Source organism: Vulpes vulpes, chromosome X (assembly GCF_048418805.1).
Source record: "Vulpes vulpes isolate BD-2025 chromosome X, VulVul3, whole genome shotgun sequence".
NCBI classification, from domain to species: domain Eukaryota; kingdom Metazoa; phylum Chordata; class Mammalia; order Carnivora; family Canidae; genus Vulpes; species Vulpes vulpes.
Genome location: NC_132796.1, coordinates 26,274,577 through 26,292,836, shown reverse-complemented (window position 1 = coordinate 26,292,836; position 18,260 = coordinate 26,274,577). Strand labels below are relative to the sequence as shown.

The window sequence follows — 18,260 nt, the reverse complement described above, 5'->3', positions numbered from 1 at the left end:
AGGAACCAAGGGCCTGAGGTGGAGGGAGCCGATTAAGAAGCTAATACGAAGAAAAAAAAAAAAAAAAAAAAGCTAATACGCAGGAAAAGAGTCAGGATCTACTAACCGAATAGGTAACTTAGAAAAAAAATCTAGTCAAAGCACAGCTGTGTCTTTCCTTGGATAAGTTACAGATGTCTCACCAGTTTGTCATGGAGAATCTAGGCAAAGAGAAGAATGAGTGGTAAATTTATCATGCCATTGGAATGGCAGCCCAGAGTCACACTCAGATGAGGCAAAAGCCTTTGTGTGCATTAGGCTGAGGGAAATAGTATCTGAGTGGCATTTATACATAACTGGTTATTGAAGACATGAGAACAAGTCATTGAGTAGATAGGTGATCACCTTCAGAGGTGAGTGTTGAATCAGGTCGACACCCAGTCATTTGGATATGACTGAGTTACTTAAAATGAAAACAACCTTTTCCCCAAACAAAAGTAGCTGCGGTGTATTCTCTTTCTCAGTCATGGGGATAAGTATTGGTAGGATTTATGTGAAATACTTTGACAGAAAACTGTGGCCAAAGAATCAACCAAATGTAAACATCTTGAATGATTTGCTTCTTTGGGTCACCAATTTTGGTATTGGAAGCTCTAGCACATTCATATTATTTCAAGCTGTACCTGTAGAGTAACAGCTGCCATCCATTGACTGCCGGAGAGAACAGAGAAATTTAATTATAGCTCTGGTGTAATTAAATATGGGAAGTTCTTGTAATAAAATTTCAGAATTTGGGAAGAGGGATAATAAGGTAGTAAAATTTCTTTTTACAATTTTTAAGTAAAATTTAGCTTTAGCTCATTCTGAGGACATAAAATCCATTTTGACTCCATGTTAGAGGGTAAAACCATCACGTTTTGGAGGCAAGTCTGGGGACGTGATTTGGGGGATTGGTAGACTTCACTTAAATGTTAGTTTTTAACACCCAGTAATTATTTTTAGTCAACTTTTCACTCCTTAGCCAATTACCTGGCTTGATCATTTAAGTCAGGAGGATTTTTTTTTTCCTAAATACCTGAATTGTTTTCAACTCAGAAGACTTAGTGAAAGGAATATTAACATCATCCTACTCATATCTAACAAGAAACAAAGAGCCTTTAGACTCTCATTAAGAACAGAACAAAGTTCTTATAACTTAGAAGTATACAGGCTTCTAAGGAACTAGGAGCAATACATTTAGAAAATAATTTCTCCTGTGTATTAGAGAGTTTCTAGTTTTAAGGAAACATTGCAGCTGCCTCCCTAAATGTAAGCCTTTTGCTTCTTTGCTCCTGAAGATTAGTCCTTAAAAGCTGTTCTAAAGAATGAGTTGTTCAGTCTTCTTTTAATTAGTCATCCCAGTGCTTTTCCTTCCAGTTTTTGTTTTTCTATGTGAACAATAATTGAATGAAACCGTCATTCATTTCTAGTTTCATTATTGTTACCATCTTGCCTCTATGGCTTTTGTAAGTTCAAACCGGCTTAGCAACACAGCACTTTGTGGCCATATTGTCCTCCCCTGAAGAAAATATTCATTATTGTAAAGGTTACAGTTGTGGGGTTTTTTTTCCTGGTCATTATCACTAAGAGTGTGGGTTAGTGAACAGATTATCTTGACAGGCTTGGTAGCAAAAGCATTATATAGCCAGTGTTATGTCTTTTAATATCTGTTAACTATTGGTTGAACGGTCAACATCGAGTCCCAGTATTTCTCTAATTCTGTAAACTTCTGTAAATTCTCATTTACCCATGTAAATAGGCCAATCAAATTCATTTGGAAATTTGAGCAAAGAAACACTTGGAATTGTCACCTCTGCAATCACAGATCACAACCTCAAGAGTATCAAAATGTCTTTAGAAATAGGAAAAGGGGTCTAATTAATTGTTAAGAGCAAATGTTTCTATTTTTAAATACACACCCGAGTCCCTAACCCCCAACGCAAAATAAGGGGAGAAAAAACCAAAACCTTTGATTTTATTTTCCAGAGATGATGAACATTTGTTAATCCAGCATTACTGCCAAAGTTTGAACCAGGACTCCCCCCTGAGCCAGCCTCGTAGTCCTGCCCAGATCTTGATTTCCTTAGAGAGTGAGGAAAGAGGGGAGCTAGAGAGAATCCTAGCAGATCTTGAGGAAGAAAACAGGTGAGTTTTCTTTCTAGCTTTGTCATTGGTATGCAGAGTGCATACACGTGCACACATAGAAAAGCGCCAGGAATCTTCACTTAGAGTCATTCTGTGTCTAATTGTTTTCTACAATAATCTGTTTAGCTCCATTTACAGAGTCTCTCTCTCTCTCTCCTTTTTTGTTACCTGAAAGAAGAAAACAAATGCGATAGTATAATTAAGAAGTCCTAATTTAGGGGTGAGAGGAATTAATGCTAATGGTGGTGATTGATTTGTTGCATGTGTTTCAGGGGCTTTGATTTTATATTTGAGAAGTGAGTTTAAGAACAAAGCAAGTCCTATTAATTTTACAGTTATATGATTTGTACGTGTATTTGGCCATATTACTACCTCAAAGCATTTAAGAAAGGAGGTTCGTTGGCTTGGTCCGACCTGGGAACAAATTCATTCATCTTATTTCCACCCTCAAACACGGAAGTCATTTATGTTCACCATCATAGCAGATTAGTGAGACAATGCCAGTGGTCAGTCATCATCTGAAAAAGATGTTCACAGAAAAATAGAAACAACAGCAGTTAAAATGGTGAAGAAGATACATAAAGACTACAGAGAGGACTTAGGTGTAAAAATTCTGGGGTATTATGTGGCATCAGGATAGTAGAAATCATTGGCCATTGACTTTTGTGTTACATTTATTTTATCACAGGTCTGTCTCTTGGTTAAGAGAGGCTTTTACCTATGATCACTTCTAACTCACGGGGCCTTCTTTAGACAAATGCCACCAGGCAAGTCTTTAAAAGGAGCAGTTGCTCACATTTGTGGGACTTGACTACTTTCATCTCTTTGGTTTTAGCCCAAGGCGTCAAGAGCTGTGAATCTAGACAGTGCGGTATGTCGGAGAAGTGGTGCCCTGGGGGAGTATGTCCCCTCAAGATGAAAAAGCAAAATACCATTCATCCACTGCTTTCTGCTGCCACTGCCCCCCGTCTAGCTCTTAAAACCTGTGGCCATGCTTCTTATCCGGTTGGCTTCTCTTTACTACTTTTCTCACCCTTCCAGTATGTCCTCCATACCGACTTGAATTGTATATCTTTCCAGAACCAAGACCCTTCATGTCATTCTTCCTTCATTGTGTTTCTGCATCTAGAAAAAAAAAAATCCAGCTTTTCAGAAACTGGATTTTTCTGGCAAACCCAGGAATCCTAAAACTATTCAGAATTTTCTCTTGATTTTCTTTTATGACATTATCTTCCTCTGTACCTGTGTTCCAGCCACGCTGCTGTAGCACCTGTTTCTGAATACATCCTGCTCTCATCCACTTTCTGGGTCAAGCTCAAGCTTGCGTCTCAGACTACCTGCTAACCCCCATCCCTCCCATATCTGATGAAAGAGTCCTACCCATCCTCTGTGACCTTCTTCAAAATAATCTTCTCCATAGAGCTCTGGCAGATCCCTGCATTTGGAAGTAATCAATCTTTTGCCTATATTCTCTGAATACTGTGAACCTTTCTCAGAGAACTCCCTGACAGTTTGCCTTTTTATCAGTTATCCCAGAGCCTCCCTCTAACAAGACAGTGAATGCCTTTGGGGCAAGGACTGTGTCTTAATCCTCATAATCGTCCCCTAGAGTTCCTAGCTCAGTGTGAATACTTAGGGGGTAATCGGGAAATGTTTGGTAAAATCCTAACTTTAAGAATACAGCAAGGATGTCACATGAGTACCATCTAGGAGGTAATACTGAACATTTTTTTGGTTTTAATGGTAATACTATTTTTGGCTTTATTTGTAAAACTGGCACTGAATGGTAGATAAAACATTTCTTTCCATTTTATTGAGGTTCCTCCTTAGTATCCATCTATATTAAACCTATAGTTATCTTAGGGGTCAAAGTCAAATAAGAAGAGAATGTTGGCATTGGCATTATAAGTAGAATTTGATGTTATCCAGGAGTAAAAACGTTTTTGTACTATAGGATTGTTGCCCGTTGTGCACTGTATCTCTCTGTGTCATTGGTAAGAGTTTTGTTTGTTGTTAGCACACTTTCCTTCCGTACCACGAAGACCAGTCCAAAGGGTGTTGATAAAGAGTACTGATAACCATCATTTATCTATCATTTCATCATTTCCAGAGCACTTTAATGTATTTTGAGTCATTTAATCTCCCTTAAAGCTCTGTAAAGAAGATGGATGGAGAAATGCTGGTTCATAGAGGTTCAAATGGCTTGACCCAGATTTCTCAATGAGCCAATGGCAGAACCAACTTCAAGTCCAGATTTTCTGACTTGAAATAGCTAACTCTTGCACCAAAGCATAAAAAAGAGTCATTGTATGTAAACAAAACTTACATAGAATTGTGACATAGTCCCTAGAATGTACCTTGACTTGAAGCAGTATTACGTTTTTTAAGCTTTTTTTAAAATTTAAGTAATCTCTACACCCACCATGGGGCTCAAACCCATGACCCCAAGATCAAGAGTTGCATGTTCCTCTGAGCCAGGAGCCCTGCGGTAATATTATTAAGGACTATGCATGAATAAACTAACTCAGTTACTTGTGGTACAGTGATAACCACTTTCTCCTGAAGGATATCCAAGACCATTCCCCAAGAATGGGATGGTTTATTCTGTAGAAGAAAGAAAAAAAAAGAAATTTACACCAGGGCTCCTTACGGCTCCAAAATGAAGAATCTGATGTTGATGCAAGTCTTTCTGGAAGTCCTCTTGACCTTCAAGTAAAGGTCAGGATGAGCCTTCTTTCTTCTTCTCTTCACTATATCTCATTTTCCCTTCCTACCCTATTCCAAAGAAATGTCTCCAGAGAGCCCCCCTCCCGAAAGTACACTGTCTGGTTTCCTTTGCTCTATTCTCTCTTGTCTTCTTATAGTTCTGCCCAAAGCTTATGCCCAGAGCCATAGTTTTGCCTTCATGATCCCTGAATTGAGTGATGCTTAAGGGGCTTTCATTCACCATTTCCTGTCCTTCCTCTGAGAGAATCCAGGGGCTCAGTAGATGTCCTCCCTCAGGGCCTGCCAAGCTGACTGCATTTCCTGAGTCAAACTGGGCTATGTAATTAGACAAATACAAGCATACTTTTAGAAAAAATGAGAATAGATATTAGAGAGCGAGCGCACGTGTGCACGTGTGCACACACACGTAGCACAAGCTGGAGAAGGGGCAGAGGGAGAGGGAGAGAGACAAGCAGAGTCCCCACTGAGCACTGAGCCCCCACACCCATGGCCCTGAGATCATGACCTGAGTCGAAATCAAGAGTCAGATGTTCAACCTACTGAACTACTCAGGGTCTCTGGGGAATGGATATTCAAAATTGAGATTGTCCCATGTCCTTCGGACATATACTTACCATATCTACATGTATTTTGTATTCCTTTATTCTGTAGTTAGGACTTACTCCAAATGACAGAGCAAGGAAAGAGGCTTGGAGGGACACCTGGGTGGCTCAGCAGTTAAATGTCTACCTTCGGCTCAGAGCATGATCCCAGGTCCAGGGATCGAGTCCTACATTGGGCTCCCTGTGAGGAACCTACTTCTCCCTCTATGTCTCTGCCTCTCTCTGTGTGTCTCTCATGAATAAACAAACAAATAATCTTTAAAAAAATAGGCTTGGGGATCCCTGGGTGGCACAGAGGTTTGGCGCCTGTCTTTGGCCCGGGGCACGATCCTGGAGACCCGGGATCGAATCCCACATCGGGCTCCCAGTGCATGGAGCCTGCTTCTCCCTCTGCCTGTGTCTCTGCCTCTCTCTCTCTCCTCTGTGTGTGTGTGTGTGTGTGTGTGTGTGTGTGTGTGTGTAACTATCATAAATAAATAAAAATTTTTAAAAAATAGGCTTGGAGACCCCCCTTCCTGAAGAGATATGTTCTTGATTTCTGTTCATCTTCATGACTGCTCCCCCACGATCCCCTTGGAGAGAAAGAGAATGGCTAATGTAGAAGTGTCTCCCGGGTGTGTTACCTCGGTCTTTAGGATTCCATTTCTCCCAGCTGTTGGACATAGCATTCAATAAGTATTTGTTGAATGAATGAATGAATGAATGAATGAATGAAATGAAGCTGAATTTATTTTAAGTGTAGCATTCACGCATGTACTTTTGACTAAAATTATCTTTAAAACCTAATTTTATAGAGCAACGCCTTTTAAAAGCTGTTCTTCTGCTTGCTTTTCAAAATACTTCCCTTCTCCAAACTTCCTTGATTAGCACCAGGCATTGCTTTGTCATAAATTTAGAATGTTAAACATTCATTTTCTGAATCCTAGGCCATGTATGTCTCGCCCAGTGGCATTCTCTTGATTGTTGGTGACTACCACAAATATAAATTGAAAGCTCTGAGCAAAAGCTAAATCTGACTCTGAATTTTCTCACTAGCATCTCATAAATTTGGGTGACTAGTGACTTACACCATCTTTAATGTTTCACTTCTGCATACTGTCTCATCCTCATTCTGCAGATAATTCAGATTCACTGTCATCTGATTGAGACCAGTTGGATATTGAGAATTTGATCCATTGTGTGTCTTTAGCATTGCAAGCTCACAGTTGGCTTTTTTCCTGCACAGACTCAAAAGCCTTCGATCTCCTGACTAAACGCAGTAGTGTCAGATTCCAACGTATTTTTCTCTGCACTGTCTAAATGAAGTAAGACTTGCCCTGAAATTTTAGATGTGACCCTCTCAATGAAAAGGCAACCTTTATGGGAGACCAAAACTCATTGTCATCCTGTTGCCTGCATAGCAAATTGATTAGATTATTCTCGGGTCTAAAAGGAGGGTAAATACGAACCTGATTTACTGTGAGGGCTGAAGTGAATTCAGGTTGTCAGTAGATGTTATATGGCAGCAGGGAACTGTGGGAATTCCTAGTACCTACTCGGTATCTTTCATATGTCTTTTTGGGCGACCGGACACTGTGCAGTCTAAATTTGAGTTTTCCTTGCTCCTTTTCTTTCCTCCAGTGATTATGCCAGATTATAAATGTTATCGTCACAGAAATTCTAGATTGGTCACTTAGGCAACAGAGTTGAGCTAGCTGGGAATCATGATCCTGTTGCTTTACCGTGTGAATGATGGAATGACCTTGGGCCCAGGGCTGGCCATTTTCTGCATTGTCTCCGAGGTCTTGATTCCATAATCCTTCCTTAGGCTTTTGCCGGGAAGGGTGTGGTGCCACCTCACCTAGGATGGGGAGCCACTCAGGCAGAAGCCTGGTTGGTACTGTTAGATCTACACTTACCTCCATGGCTCAGGCAGCTGTGTGGAGGGTGACCCTGAAAAGAACTATACTGGAAGAAGGAATTGAAATTGGGAAGTGGCATGGAAACCCATGAAAGAGATCACTGGGGCCTAAAGGAAGGTAACAGAAATGGGGAGGACAGGCTAAATTTGAGTGGTATTTCTGGGCAGGGGCAGAGCTGCTTGACGTGGGGGTTCCATGGATCTGAGGAGGGAGGGAAGGAATGAGTCCCAGTTCTGGAGGGGATGTGTGGCAAGATGATGGTTGTTTGCATCTTGGACTGGCAATTCGGGAAGAGAAGCAGGTCCCTTCTTTATCTATATTTTTAAAACAAATATAAGTTTATAGTATTTACAGTATTTATAGACATCCTTCCTCAAGGGTGGAGTAGCTGGAAGCCGGTGAATGAGGGGTTGGAGAAGTTGAGTCTAAGGCCTGGTGACACACCCACAGGTAAATGTCTGACAGCCAGAGTAGAACTGTGAAGCTTCCAAAGATACTAGACCTAGGAGCCACCAGCTCCCAAGGAGCAGTTGAAACTAAAAGACTGAACTTACCTACCCAGGCAGTGTGTAGCAGAACATGGGGCTTGGTAGAAGTCTGGAAGATTTGAACATTACAATGTCTGTTTAACTACCTTTCTAAAAATAGGTCATCATGCACATTACATGGAATCCAAATGGTTCCAAAAGGCAGATGGAGAAAATGGAGTCCTTCTCCAGCCTTCTTCCCTAACTGTAGTGTTTTCAGCTCCAAGGGCTACCACCCATATTGGGTTCTTAGGTATCCTTTCATAAATAATCTCTACACGTGTAAATCTTTGCAAATAAATTTGTGCTTCTTGGGATTTTTTTAAGGTTTTATTTATTTATTCATGAAAGATACGGAGAGAGAGGCAGAGACATAGGCAGAGGGAGAAGCAGGCTCCCTGCAGGGAGCCCAATGCGAGACTCGATCCAAGGACCCCAGGATCACAACCTGAGCCAAAGACAGACACTCAACCGCTGAGCCACCCAGGCATCCTGGGATTATTTCATACAGTACCATGTGGGGTTCACCCTATCTTCTTACTCAAAGGTCCCTAATAGCTTACATGCTGGAGGAATATTCCAGAAGGAGAGAGGAGGAGAACTTGGGGATGATGGGAGCATTGGCCCAAAGGAGGCAGGAGGGAGAGCGGTTATGGGCACAAGAGGAGGTATGGCTCTGGATGGGAGAAGGGCCGCCTCTGAAGACAGTGTGGGAGATGCAGAACAGAGGATATGGCATGGGGGCCGGGAGCATCACGGCATGTTACATGTCCCACAGACCTCACTGGTGATTAGTGGGGACAGTGATTCTCCTAGTTGGTCTGCACATTTCTTTTAAGCTGGACTGGGGGAAAAGAGGAGTAGGATGTGAGGAATTTCATGAAACTAGGCCTTCCTGTCACTTGGCAACATGTGCCCCCAAAACAAAGGGCTGCAGAGCTTTATGAGATAAAGGGAACTAGTTTTCCTTCATAAATCGGACACCCAAGGTCTTTTTTTGGCAAGGGAAGCCATCCTAGGAGAGATGCTTTAGCAAGAGAAGCTTTAGGGCAGACACACTGAATTTAATAAGATGGGCAGGAGTCCGCCCACTTGGCTCTCCTCAGGCAGGTAATGGGCTCATGGGCTGGAGTCCCCTTGATTCAGAGGCTCAGTCTCAGACTAACCAGTCCAGTAACTAAATTTCCTTCAGTTTATCTGGAGTTAATCAAATCGAAGCCTGAGGGGACCGATTCATCCCATCCAGTTGCTGGAAGGGGATGGATAACCCAGAAGGACAATTTACTGCTCCCTTGAATCTAATTCTCTTTTTAGCGGTCTCGTTATACTACATGTATTAACGTTGCCTTAAACCTTTTTGGGGAATGGCACGGCGTTTGAGTATAAATACTTCCTCTGTTTAAATGGGGAGTATATGTTTTTTAGAGACTGGGATTGTCCCCCCATTCCAGGTCCTCCATCTCACAAACAGGTATCTTGAAAATCAGAATAAAAATCACACTGCTGGGGCGCCTGGGTGGCTCAGTAATTGAGCGTCTGCCTTCAGCCCAGGGTGTGATCCTGGGTCCTGGGATCGAGTCCCACCATCGGGCTCCCCACAGGGAGCCTGCTTCTCCCTCTGCCTGTGTCTCTGCCTCTCTCTCTCTCTCTCTCTCTCTCTCTCTCTGTCTCTCACGAATAAATAAAGTATTTTTTAAAAAATCACACTGCTGTCTAGTGAGCTTAGATTGTTGGCACAGGAAATTGGATAGTTTCGAAGGACTATTAGAAAAGAAGAGACCTTCTGCTGATCAGAATATTCAGGATTTCTGGGAGCTGCTGCCCTCTCTTTGAACAGCCTGCGTAAAGGTGAAGCTCTTCTAATCCAGGGTCCCTTGTTAGGTCCTTCGCTGAAGACCCTTAGCCTCCTTTTGACTTGTGTTACCATCCCGCTGGGCTGTAGGAGAACTGTGCTCCTCACTTTCTTTAGTTACTTTCCGGGCCCAAGGAGATCATTCCAATGCAGTTCAGCAGAGACGGTGAACGCTTAATGTGTTTTTCAAAGTGCCAGTGCTACAGAGATGAATAAGCCTTGGTTCTCACCTTCATGGAGCTCAGCATTGAAGAAAAGGCATTAAAATGCAAACAATTAATTATAAATAGTCATAACCCATCGTGACAAACACTCTGGGGGGCACAGAGGCAAAGGATTAATTCTGTCAGGTGGGACCGGAGAGGCTTTCACCAAGGTAGTTGAAGCTAGACTGCAGAGGACTTTTCCAGGCTGACTTTTCCAGGGGAGAGGCTGAACCTTCCAGACTGATGGGGCAGAGAGTAATTTGCCGCCATAGCATGGAATGGGGAGAATGGTAGAGTAGTGGAACCATAGGTGGAGACCACGGTGCAAAGGACTGTCTATGTCCTATTAAGTAGTTTGGATTTTATCCTGTAAGCAGTTGAACACCGAAGGTTTTTTGAGAAGAGGCAGAGGGAGCTAAAGCCATAGAGATTGGTAGAAAAATTGTGGAAACAGTTCGCTGAAAGATGGCCAGGTTCTGAGCTAAGGGTGTTGCAAGCAAGTAAAGAAGGGATGGGGACATGCGAAGGTCACTGAATGAATGAGGCCAGGGGAAGATGGAATAAGGAAAAATTGGATGATAGGAAAATTTTTAACTAGGGAATGGGGAAGTGATCATTCAAAAGCAAACCAGACAATGTCATACATACAGGAAAAGCTACTGATTGGCAAAGGTCAGTGCATAGGGAAAAGGAACTGCATCTGGGGGCCATGGAGTTCTATTTGTCCCAAGAGACTCAAGGGGCAATTTGCTATACTGATATTATGTACTCACTTTCCAAAAAAGGATTTGAAAAAAAGTGTAGAAAGAAGATTCCCACGGTTTAAATCGTAAAGCAGTGAACATAGTAGGGATTAGCATAGTTGATATAAATAAGATTCAGATTTGGTCCCAGCTTCCCTGCCCCCAGTTGGGATATGAGGAAACATAATTTGTTGATCTCTTAATGTTGGATGAAAGAAGCATGCACCCTAAGGAAACACGGTTTTCCTGGCTCTAAATAGTAACAAAAATAAAAAATGACTGTCGTTTTTAAGCACCATGTCCTTGCTGTGGATGGGAACTCTTCTGAGTATGTAGAAGATCTTATCTAATCCTTACAGTGACCCTATGAAGGAGAAGTTGTCTTCCAAATAAAGATTTTGTGGCACCAAGTATGAAGGACATGTCACACAGCTAGCAAGGAATAGGGCTTGGATTCAAACTCGGGCGGTCCTGGACTCTTAAAGAGTGTTAACGCTTGATGTGATCATTGGCTAGTGTCCTTTTATAACAGAGACTGAAGGAAGTTGTATGTGGTGGCTTCTAGTCCCTTTGATAATTGTGAAAAGCTTAACATTAAAGGCCAAAGAGCTGATGGTATTTCTCCATGGAAGTTCTCTGTTGCCTAAAATGTGTCCTGCAGAATACCTCTAAGAAGCTCTTTAAAAAGTAGTTCCAAGGACAGACAAGGTCTACAAACACTTGTTTTGGAAAGTCATGATTAATTAACCTTTGCATTGAGGAGTCTAGAAGTAAAGAAACAGGATTAGCTTTGTTTAACCCAATGTTGCTTACACAGACTTGACCTTAGCCCAACTGTAATGTTCTATGGAACACACTATGTTTTGGGTAGGAAATGCAGATCTGTACTAAATTTTGAAAACCAGGCAAGGAGACAGCACAGTTGGCTCTCTCCTGTGGTAGGTGAGAAGCCCAGCTACTGTCCTCTGGGGGACATTAGAGGAAGTAGCTCTAACAGGTGTCTCTGCAGATGAAGCCTGGATTTTTCTCACAGTAGTTATTTTTGATTTGCTCTAGCAGTGAAGCCCTATAAATGCAGAAATTAAAATGATTTAGTCTGGAAGATCCAAAGATAGGTATTAAGTCATCTCTCATGGCCATAGAAAATTCTTTCTGCTCTATTTATGGAACATCCCAGTGAGTAACCCTGGCTTTCTAATCACACCACACATAAGAACTTCCACCAATAACTTGACAAAATTAACCTGATATATGGAGTTCTTAACTGATTGAATCTTGAAAGATGTCCACCAAAGATAGCCACTTCTACTTCTATCACCATTACTGTGGAACCTTTTTTTTTAAATCAGTTAGATGCAAAGGCCAGTTGTTACTTGAGACCTCTCCTGGATTGTGATATATATAAATGTGTATGATCAATTCATAGAAAGATATTTCTTCCTCTTTATCTTATAACAGGAATGCAGGTGTAGCATTCATCTCAACAACAGATTAAGGTATAAATTTAAAAGATGTGTAGCTACTCTGTGGTCCTGTGGAATGCTACTTGAGGAAGCAGATTCCTTTTCTGGCACTGAAATGGTAGAGCGTAAATGATCAATATATCAACATTTGTGGCTTAGCAAGTTACACTTCGTGGACCCCATGGCTAATGGAGACATACAGGAGACTATCAAAAAGATAGGTCTGAAGTTTAAAAGAGAAGTCTGGACCGAGGAATAATGGGTTTGGAGGTGTGTAGATGGTGGGCTTAAGGGAGGTGGAGGCCTCAGGAGAGGTTAGGGACCTCCTAGGAAGAAAATATACATGAAAAGACGATGAAAGACTTCATGGTGTAGTTGACTGTAATGGGTATTCCCAAGGTAGAAATAGTTTCCTGGTGTGTATTACTTAGGTAAGTGGATGGCTTCTGCAGATGACTCAACATACCCTTTTTCATTTCCCCCGTTTTTTAAAAACTATCTTAAAAACTAAAGTTGACCCTTTTTTTGTATCTTGCAATTCTGGGTTACTTATGGTACCACTCTGACTACTAACTATAGGTCATAAATAAATTCCTATGATCCTTTTCCTATAATTTCCTATTAAATTAAAGTGATTATTTCAAAGATAGAAATAATTTGTGTTTTTTGCTTTAGCAATGAACATAATTCCCAGTCCTCTGGCATTAGGGTAAGGCCCATCATCATGGTGGCACAAGGTAGTATCCCTACACACCAGAAGGTGAACTCTAGAAGAGTGAAGGACAGTGTCTCATAAATCTTGGTAGTTCTGAGTGTACAAATAAATGTTGATTAAATGAATGGATGAATACCCTCTGTAATTTTCCTGTGCCCAGATGGATATTTTTCGTTGATTTTTAGCTGGCTTTCTTGCTTTTCTCATTTCTTAGGTTCTTCTTTCCCCGGATTCTTTCTCATACTTACTGAGGTTGTTCGATCATTTTCCACTAGAGTAAAAACATCTATGTTGTGTAGGTTGACCCAGACTAGAGCATTTTCTGGGCTTATTAAAATTCATCATTCAAAAGTAATGAGAAATATCTGCATAGATAATTCTCCAGGCATGTATATACCCTTTTCCTTTTATATATACATGGGTTAAACTCAAATCCTCCACCATATGAGAGAGCATAAGAAAATTAGTCTTTACTAGGGAAATATCTTGTGTGCTATGAGAAGGAGGATTTTGAATCTAGAACTTAATTTTGATTATGAGGTTTACTGAGATACAACTCACCCATTTAACTGTATAACTCACTGCTTATTAGTATAGAATTGTGCAACCATCATCACAGTCAATTTTAGAACAATTTCCTCACCCCAAAAAGAAACCCCTTACCCATTTTTAGTCACTGTCCATTTTTCCCAAAAGAACTTTGCTCCAGCCCTAGCTGGCCACTGATCTGTTTTCTATTTCTGTGGATATGTGTCATATGAATGGAATCGTACCATATGTGGTCTTGTATAAGTGGTTTCTTTCATGTAGCATATTTAAAGAGACATATATGTTGTAGCAGGTATTCATTCTTTATTACTGAATGATATTCCATCACATGAATATGCCACAATTTTCTCAGTAGTCAGCAGGTGATGGACATTGGATTGTTGCCACTTAGTACCTATTATGGATAAGGCTCCCCTGAACATTCATGTTCAAGTGCTGGGATGTATTTTAAAGAAATGATTCTGTGGTTTCTGTCATTGTAACAGAGGAGGCCAAAGGATCAGATATGGCAAGAGTGTACAGCAGTGTGTGCCAACAAGTGAAAAATAGGCCATCAAGATGAATTTACTGGGAGAATTTAAGACTGAGTCTAACTACTCATGAGGGACTCAAGCTGGGACACACAAAGCTTAAAATTATGATTCTCCTAGCGACTGTTACAGCTTTTTGCTGACCACAGACAATGAAAGTTTGATATTTTACTGTATTTGTCTGAAAATTGAAACATACTTCTCCCAGTGGTACTCTTCCTGGGGACTAGATTCCTCACTTCTAAAGCCTCTCCAATCCTACTGTGCTTTTTGAATGGTGAAGAGTAGCCACTGTCATTTTAGTTTTGGCTTTTGTATGTCTGCCTTATTTCCAGCTGTACAGTCAGGATTTTTTAATGAATTCTTTTCTTCTTCCATTGAACTTTTGATTAATACATTTATTCTACAGACAATAGGGTGTTGGTCCCTGATCAGGAATTTGTGAAAAATATCTGTCATTGAAGATAAAAAAAACTAAAGCCAATTGATATTGTCATGTTCTGTCTATTAGAACTCAAGTAAGGTCTCCACTGATGTGTCAAGGGCATATCCCAAAAATAGAGTACATCTAGATACATTAACTCTGTAGACTTCGTCTGAATATTTTATTACCACAATAATCAATGGCCATAATTTGGTAGTTTTAAGGAGATCTCATCCTAATGATCTTAGCTCAGTACTTTCATTTTGCCTAGGTGTTCAGCTATGACACATTTGACTAGAGCACACATGGGAAAAGACAAAATTCCCAAATTCTGGAGTTACTACAGTAATGACAGGGGGAGTTAGAACTGATGTATATATAAAGAGAGGATAAATACTGAAGAATCCATTTTGAAGCACTCTATGTGTGTATTTTCGGCCAAGTTCAGTAGGTTGATTGCTATCATTTCAGATAACTTAAGTACTTTTTCTTTGGTAGAAAGCTTTTATCCCACCCGAGTTCCAAATCTAAAAAGTACAGAATGTAGAAAGAAAGAAGTAATAATGATGAACACTTAGAATGCACTGGCCATGGTTCTAAGAAAGTTGCATATATGGAATGTAGACCATATACTGGCTCATTAATCCTCCTGATGAAATGAGTGCTTAAGTCAGGGGCCTAGCTTCAGCACATGGCAAAGCCTAGTTGTGAATCAAGGTCTTCCTGACTCCAAAACCATGCTCTCAAACCATGTTCTAGTTTCCTCCCCAGCCATTGGTGGTGAAAGGCACCAAAAAGGCAGTGCGTTCAAAAAAAAAAAAATCTTACTTTTCTTTACGTGCTTCAACGTCTCTTTTTAAAATGCAGAAGTCACTGGAAGAAATGGTACATTATTATAAAATCCCAGTAAGGTTTAATAGACTTCTATAACACCTTTATGCTGAGTAAATTTCAGTGGGAAAGGCATTGGAATTGAGAGCTCTGAATACATGAAAGGGTGATAGTGTTAAGAGAGAAATATTAGAAATAAGAACCTGAGGGTGGGGGGCAGGGAGCAGAGGGGGGTTCCTGCCATTTTTACTGTTTTACTTAAGGCAGACCCAAAATATGCATACTTCCCACCCTGTGAGCTTCTCCTTAATTAACACTGATCATGCAAAGGCACACTCTCCATCTAGTTTAGGAGTATTTCTGAGTTGGTACTTGATAAAATTTTACAGTGTAGCTTTTAATCATTTTATTATAATTGAAAAAGCTCTGTGCAGTTTCCTGTTTTTAAAATAATTCATGCTTGCAAAATTTATCTTCCCCCTCCCCTTTTTTTAGAAACTGCTAATTTGTTAGATTTATAGTATCTATAATAGTTCTATATGATACACTAAATTTGCCTGAATCCAGATTGGTGGATGTGATTTAATTTAGCTGCTTTTTATATAGTATGAGGGTAAAGCTGGATTTCTCTGGGCCTAATCTTTTTAGGTGCAGACCTTTATAGTTTTCTTACCCTTATGAAAGAGACTCTGTGTGTTCATGCTTTGATATACAGGTCAGTGTCTAATACTACTAAGAAGACTTTGATGACTGGCATGTGCTCTTTAGCTCTTTATTTCAATAATACCATGATATGATTATGTAATTATACTCGGCATGGAAGTGCGTTTAAAGAATAGATAACTGACATTGAAAACACTTGGCCTCTATGAATTCATAGAAATTACACAAAACTTCTTGTCATGTTCTTTATCATAATCAGCATGTGGGTAGTTATGATTGCTAGAGGGGCCAGGTGCTTTCATGTTTCAGCAGGTAGACGTAAGGCCAATTTGATTTTTCTCTTATATCTATCAGTTGCTTAGGAAATTTTCTTAAAGTTTGTTTGTTTATAAGTAATCTCTACCCCCAGCATGGGGCTCAAACTGACAACCCAGAGATCAAGAATTTCAGGCTCTTCCAATGAGCCAGCCGGGTGCCCATGCTTAGGAAATATTTTCTTTTTAGTGTAACTTTTTGTTCTAGAGTAACATTCAATACTCCTAGAGTAGTATCCATGAAGTTCTAAAGGAAAGAAGAAATGAGCCAACAATTTACTCATTAACAGTTAAAATTTTTTATTTCTAACATCTTAGTTATAATTTTTAATTGAGGTATAATTGACATATATGTTATATTAGTTTTCGGGCGTACAACATAGTAATTCAACAATTCTGTACAGCATGCAGTTGCTCCCCACAATAAATGTAGGTGCTTTTATTGACAGTATTCCTGTACCCTATACTGTACTTTTCATCTGCATGACTATTTTATGACTGAAAGTTTGTACCTCTTATTCCCCTTCAACTCATTCACCTTGTCTCCCTACTTTTCCTTCCCTCTGGCAACCACCAGTTCTCTGTATTTGAGTCTATGCAATTTGTTTGTTCCTTTTGGTTTTTAGATTCCACATGTAAGTGAAATCATATGCTTATTTGCCTTTCTCCGACTTATTTCATTTAGCATAATACTCTCTAGGTTCATCCATGGTGTCACTAATGGCAAGATTTCTTTTTTTATGGTTAATATTCAGTTGTGTATATACCACATCTTCCCTATCCATTTTTCTATCAGTGGAAACTTAGGTTTTTGCTATTGTAAATAATGCTGCAAAGAACATGGGAGTGCATTCATCTTTTTGAGTTAGTGTTTTCTTCAGATGAATATCCAGAAGGAGAATTTCTGAATCATATAGTAGTGCTTATTTTTAATTTTTTGAGGAAACTCTATACTGTTTTTTACAATGGCTGTACCAACTTACTTTCCCAGCAACAGTGTTCCATGGTTCCCTTTTCTCCATCTCATTGCCAACACTTGTTTTTTGGTTTTCTGATACTAGCCATTCTGACAAGTGTTAACTGCTAGCTTGCTGTGGCTATGATTTGCATTTCCCTGATGATTAGTGATGTTAAACATTTTTTCATGTGTACATTGGCCATCTGTATGTCTTCTTTGGAAAAAAGTGCATTCAGGTTCTTTGTCCATGTTTTAAGTGGATTGCTTTTCTGGTATTGAGTTGGAGGAGTTGTTTATATATTTTGTATATTAACCCCTTATCTGATATATCATTCACAAATAAGTTTTTTCACTTAGTAGGTTGCCTATTTGTTTTGTTGATGATTTCCTTTGCTGTGTAGAAGCTTTTTACTTTGACATAGTCCTGACAGTTTATTTTTGCTTTAGTTTCTCTTTCCCGAGGAGACATCCAAAAAAATATTGCTAAGGCCAGTGTCCAAAAGATTATTGCCTATTTTCTTTTAGAATTTTTATGGTTTTAGGTCTCACATTTAGGTCTTTAATCCATCTTGAGTTTATTTTTATGAAGTGAGAAAGTGGTCCAATTTCATTCATTGGCATATAGCTGTCCAGTTTTCCCAGAACCATTAATTGAAGAATCTGTATTTCTCCCATTATATACATTCTTGCCTCCTTTGTCAAAGACTATTGACCATTTAAGTATGTATTTATTTCTAGGCTCTCTGGTCTATTCCACTGATATATGTGTCTTGATTAGTACAAGTTTGTAATATAATTTGAAATTTGGGATTGTAATGCCCTCAGCTTTGTTCTTCTTTTCTAAGATTGCTTTGGCTATGTCGGGGTCTTATGTGGTTCCATACAGATTTTGGGATTATGGGTTCTAGTTCTGTGAGGAATACTATTGGTATTTTGATAGAGATTGCTTTCAATTTTGTAGATTGCTTTGGGTAGTATGGACATTTTAACGACCTTTTTCCAATCCATGAACATTGAATAACTTTCCATTTGTTTGTGTCATCTGTTCTTTATCAAAGTCTTGGAGGTTTCAGAGTACAAGCCTTTCATCTC

The 18,260-nt window shown here is 39.9% G+C and overlaps 1 protein-coding gene across 11 annotated transcripts in view; it reads left to right on the top strand.

Annotated features, from left to right (window-relative positions):
• Positions 1 to 18,260, top strand: part of DMD (dystrophin) — a 2,426,617-nt gene that overhangs the window by 2,367,615 nt on the left and 40,742 nt on the right. For 8 of the 11 annotated variants that reach the window (XM_072743155.1, XM_072743158.1, XM_072743157.1 and 5 more), the window contains one exon: positions 2,005 to 2,163. The exons of the other annotated variants lie outside the window; for them this stretch is intronic. In XM_072743155.1, coding sequence (XP_072599256.1) covers positions 2,005 to 2,163 — 159 coding nt within the window. The remainder of the gene's footprint in view (positions 1 to 2,004; positions 2,164 to 18,260) is intronic. 11 annotated transcript variants of the gene reach the window in all.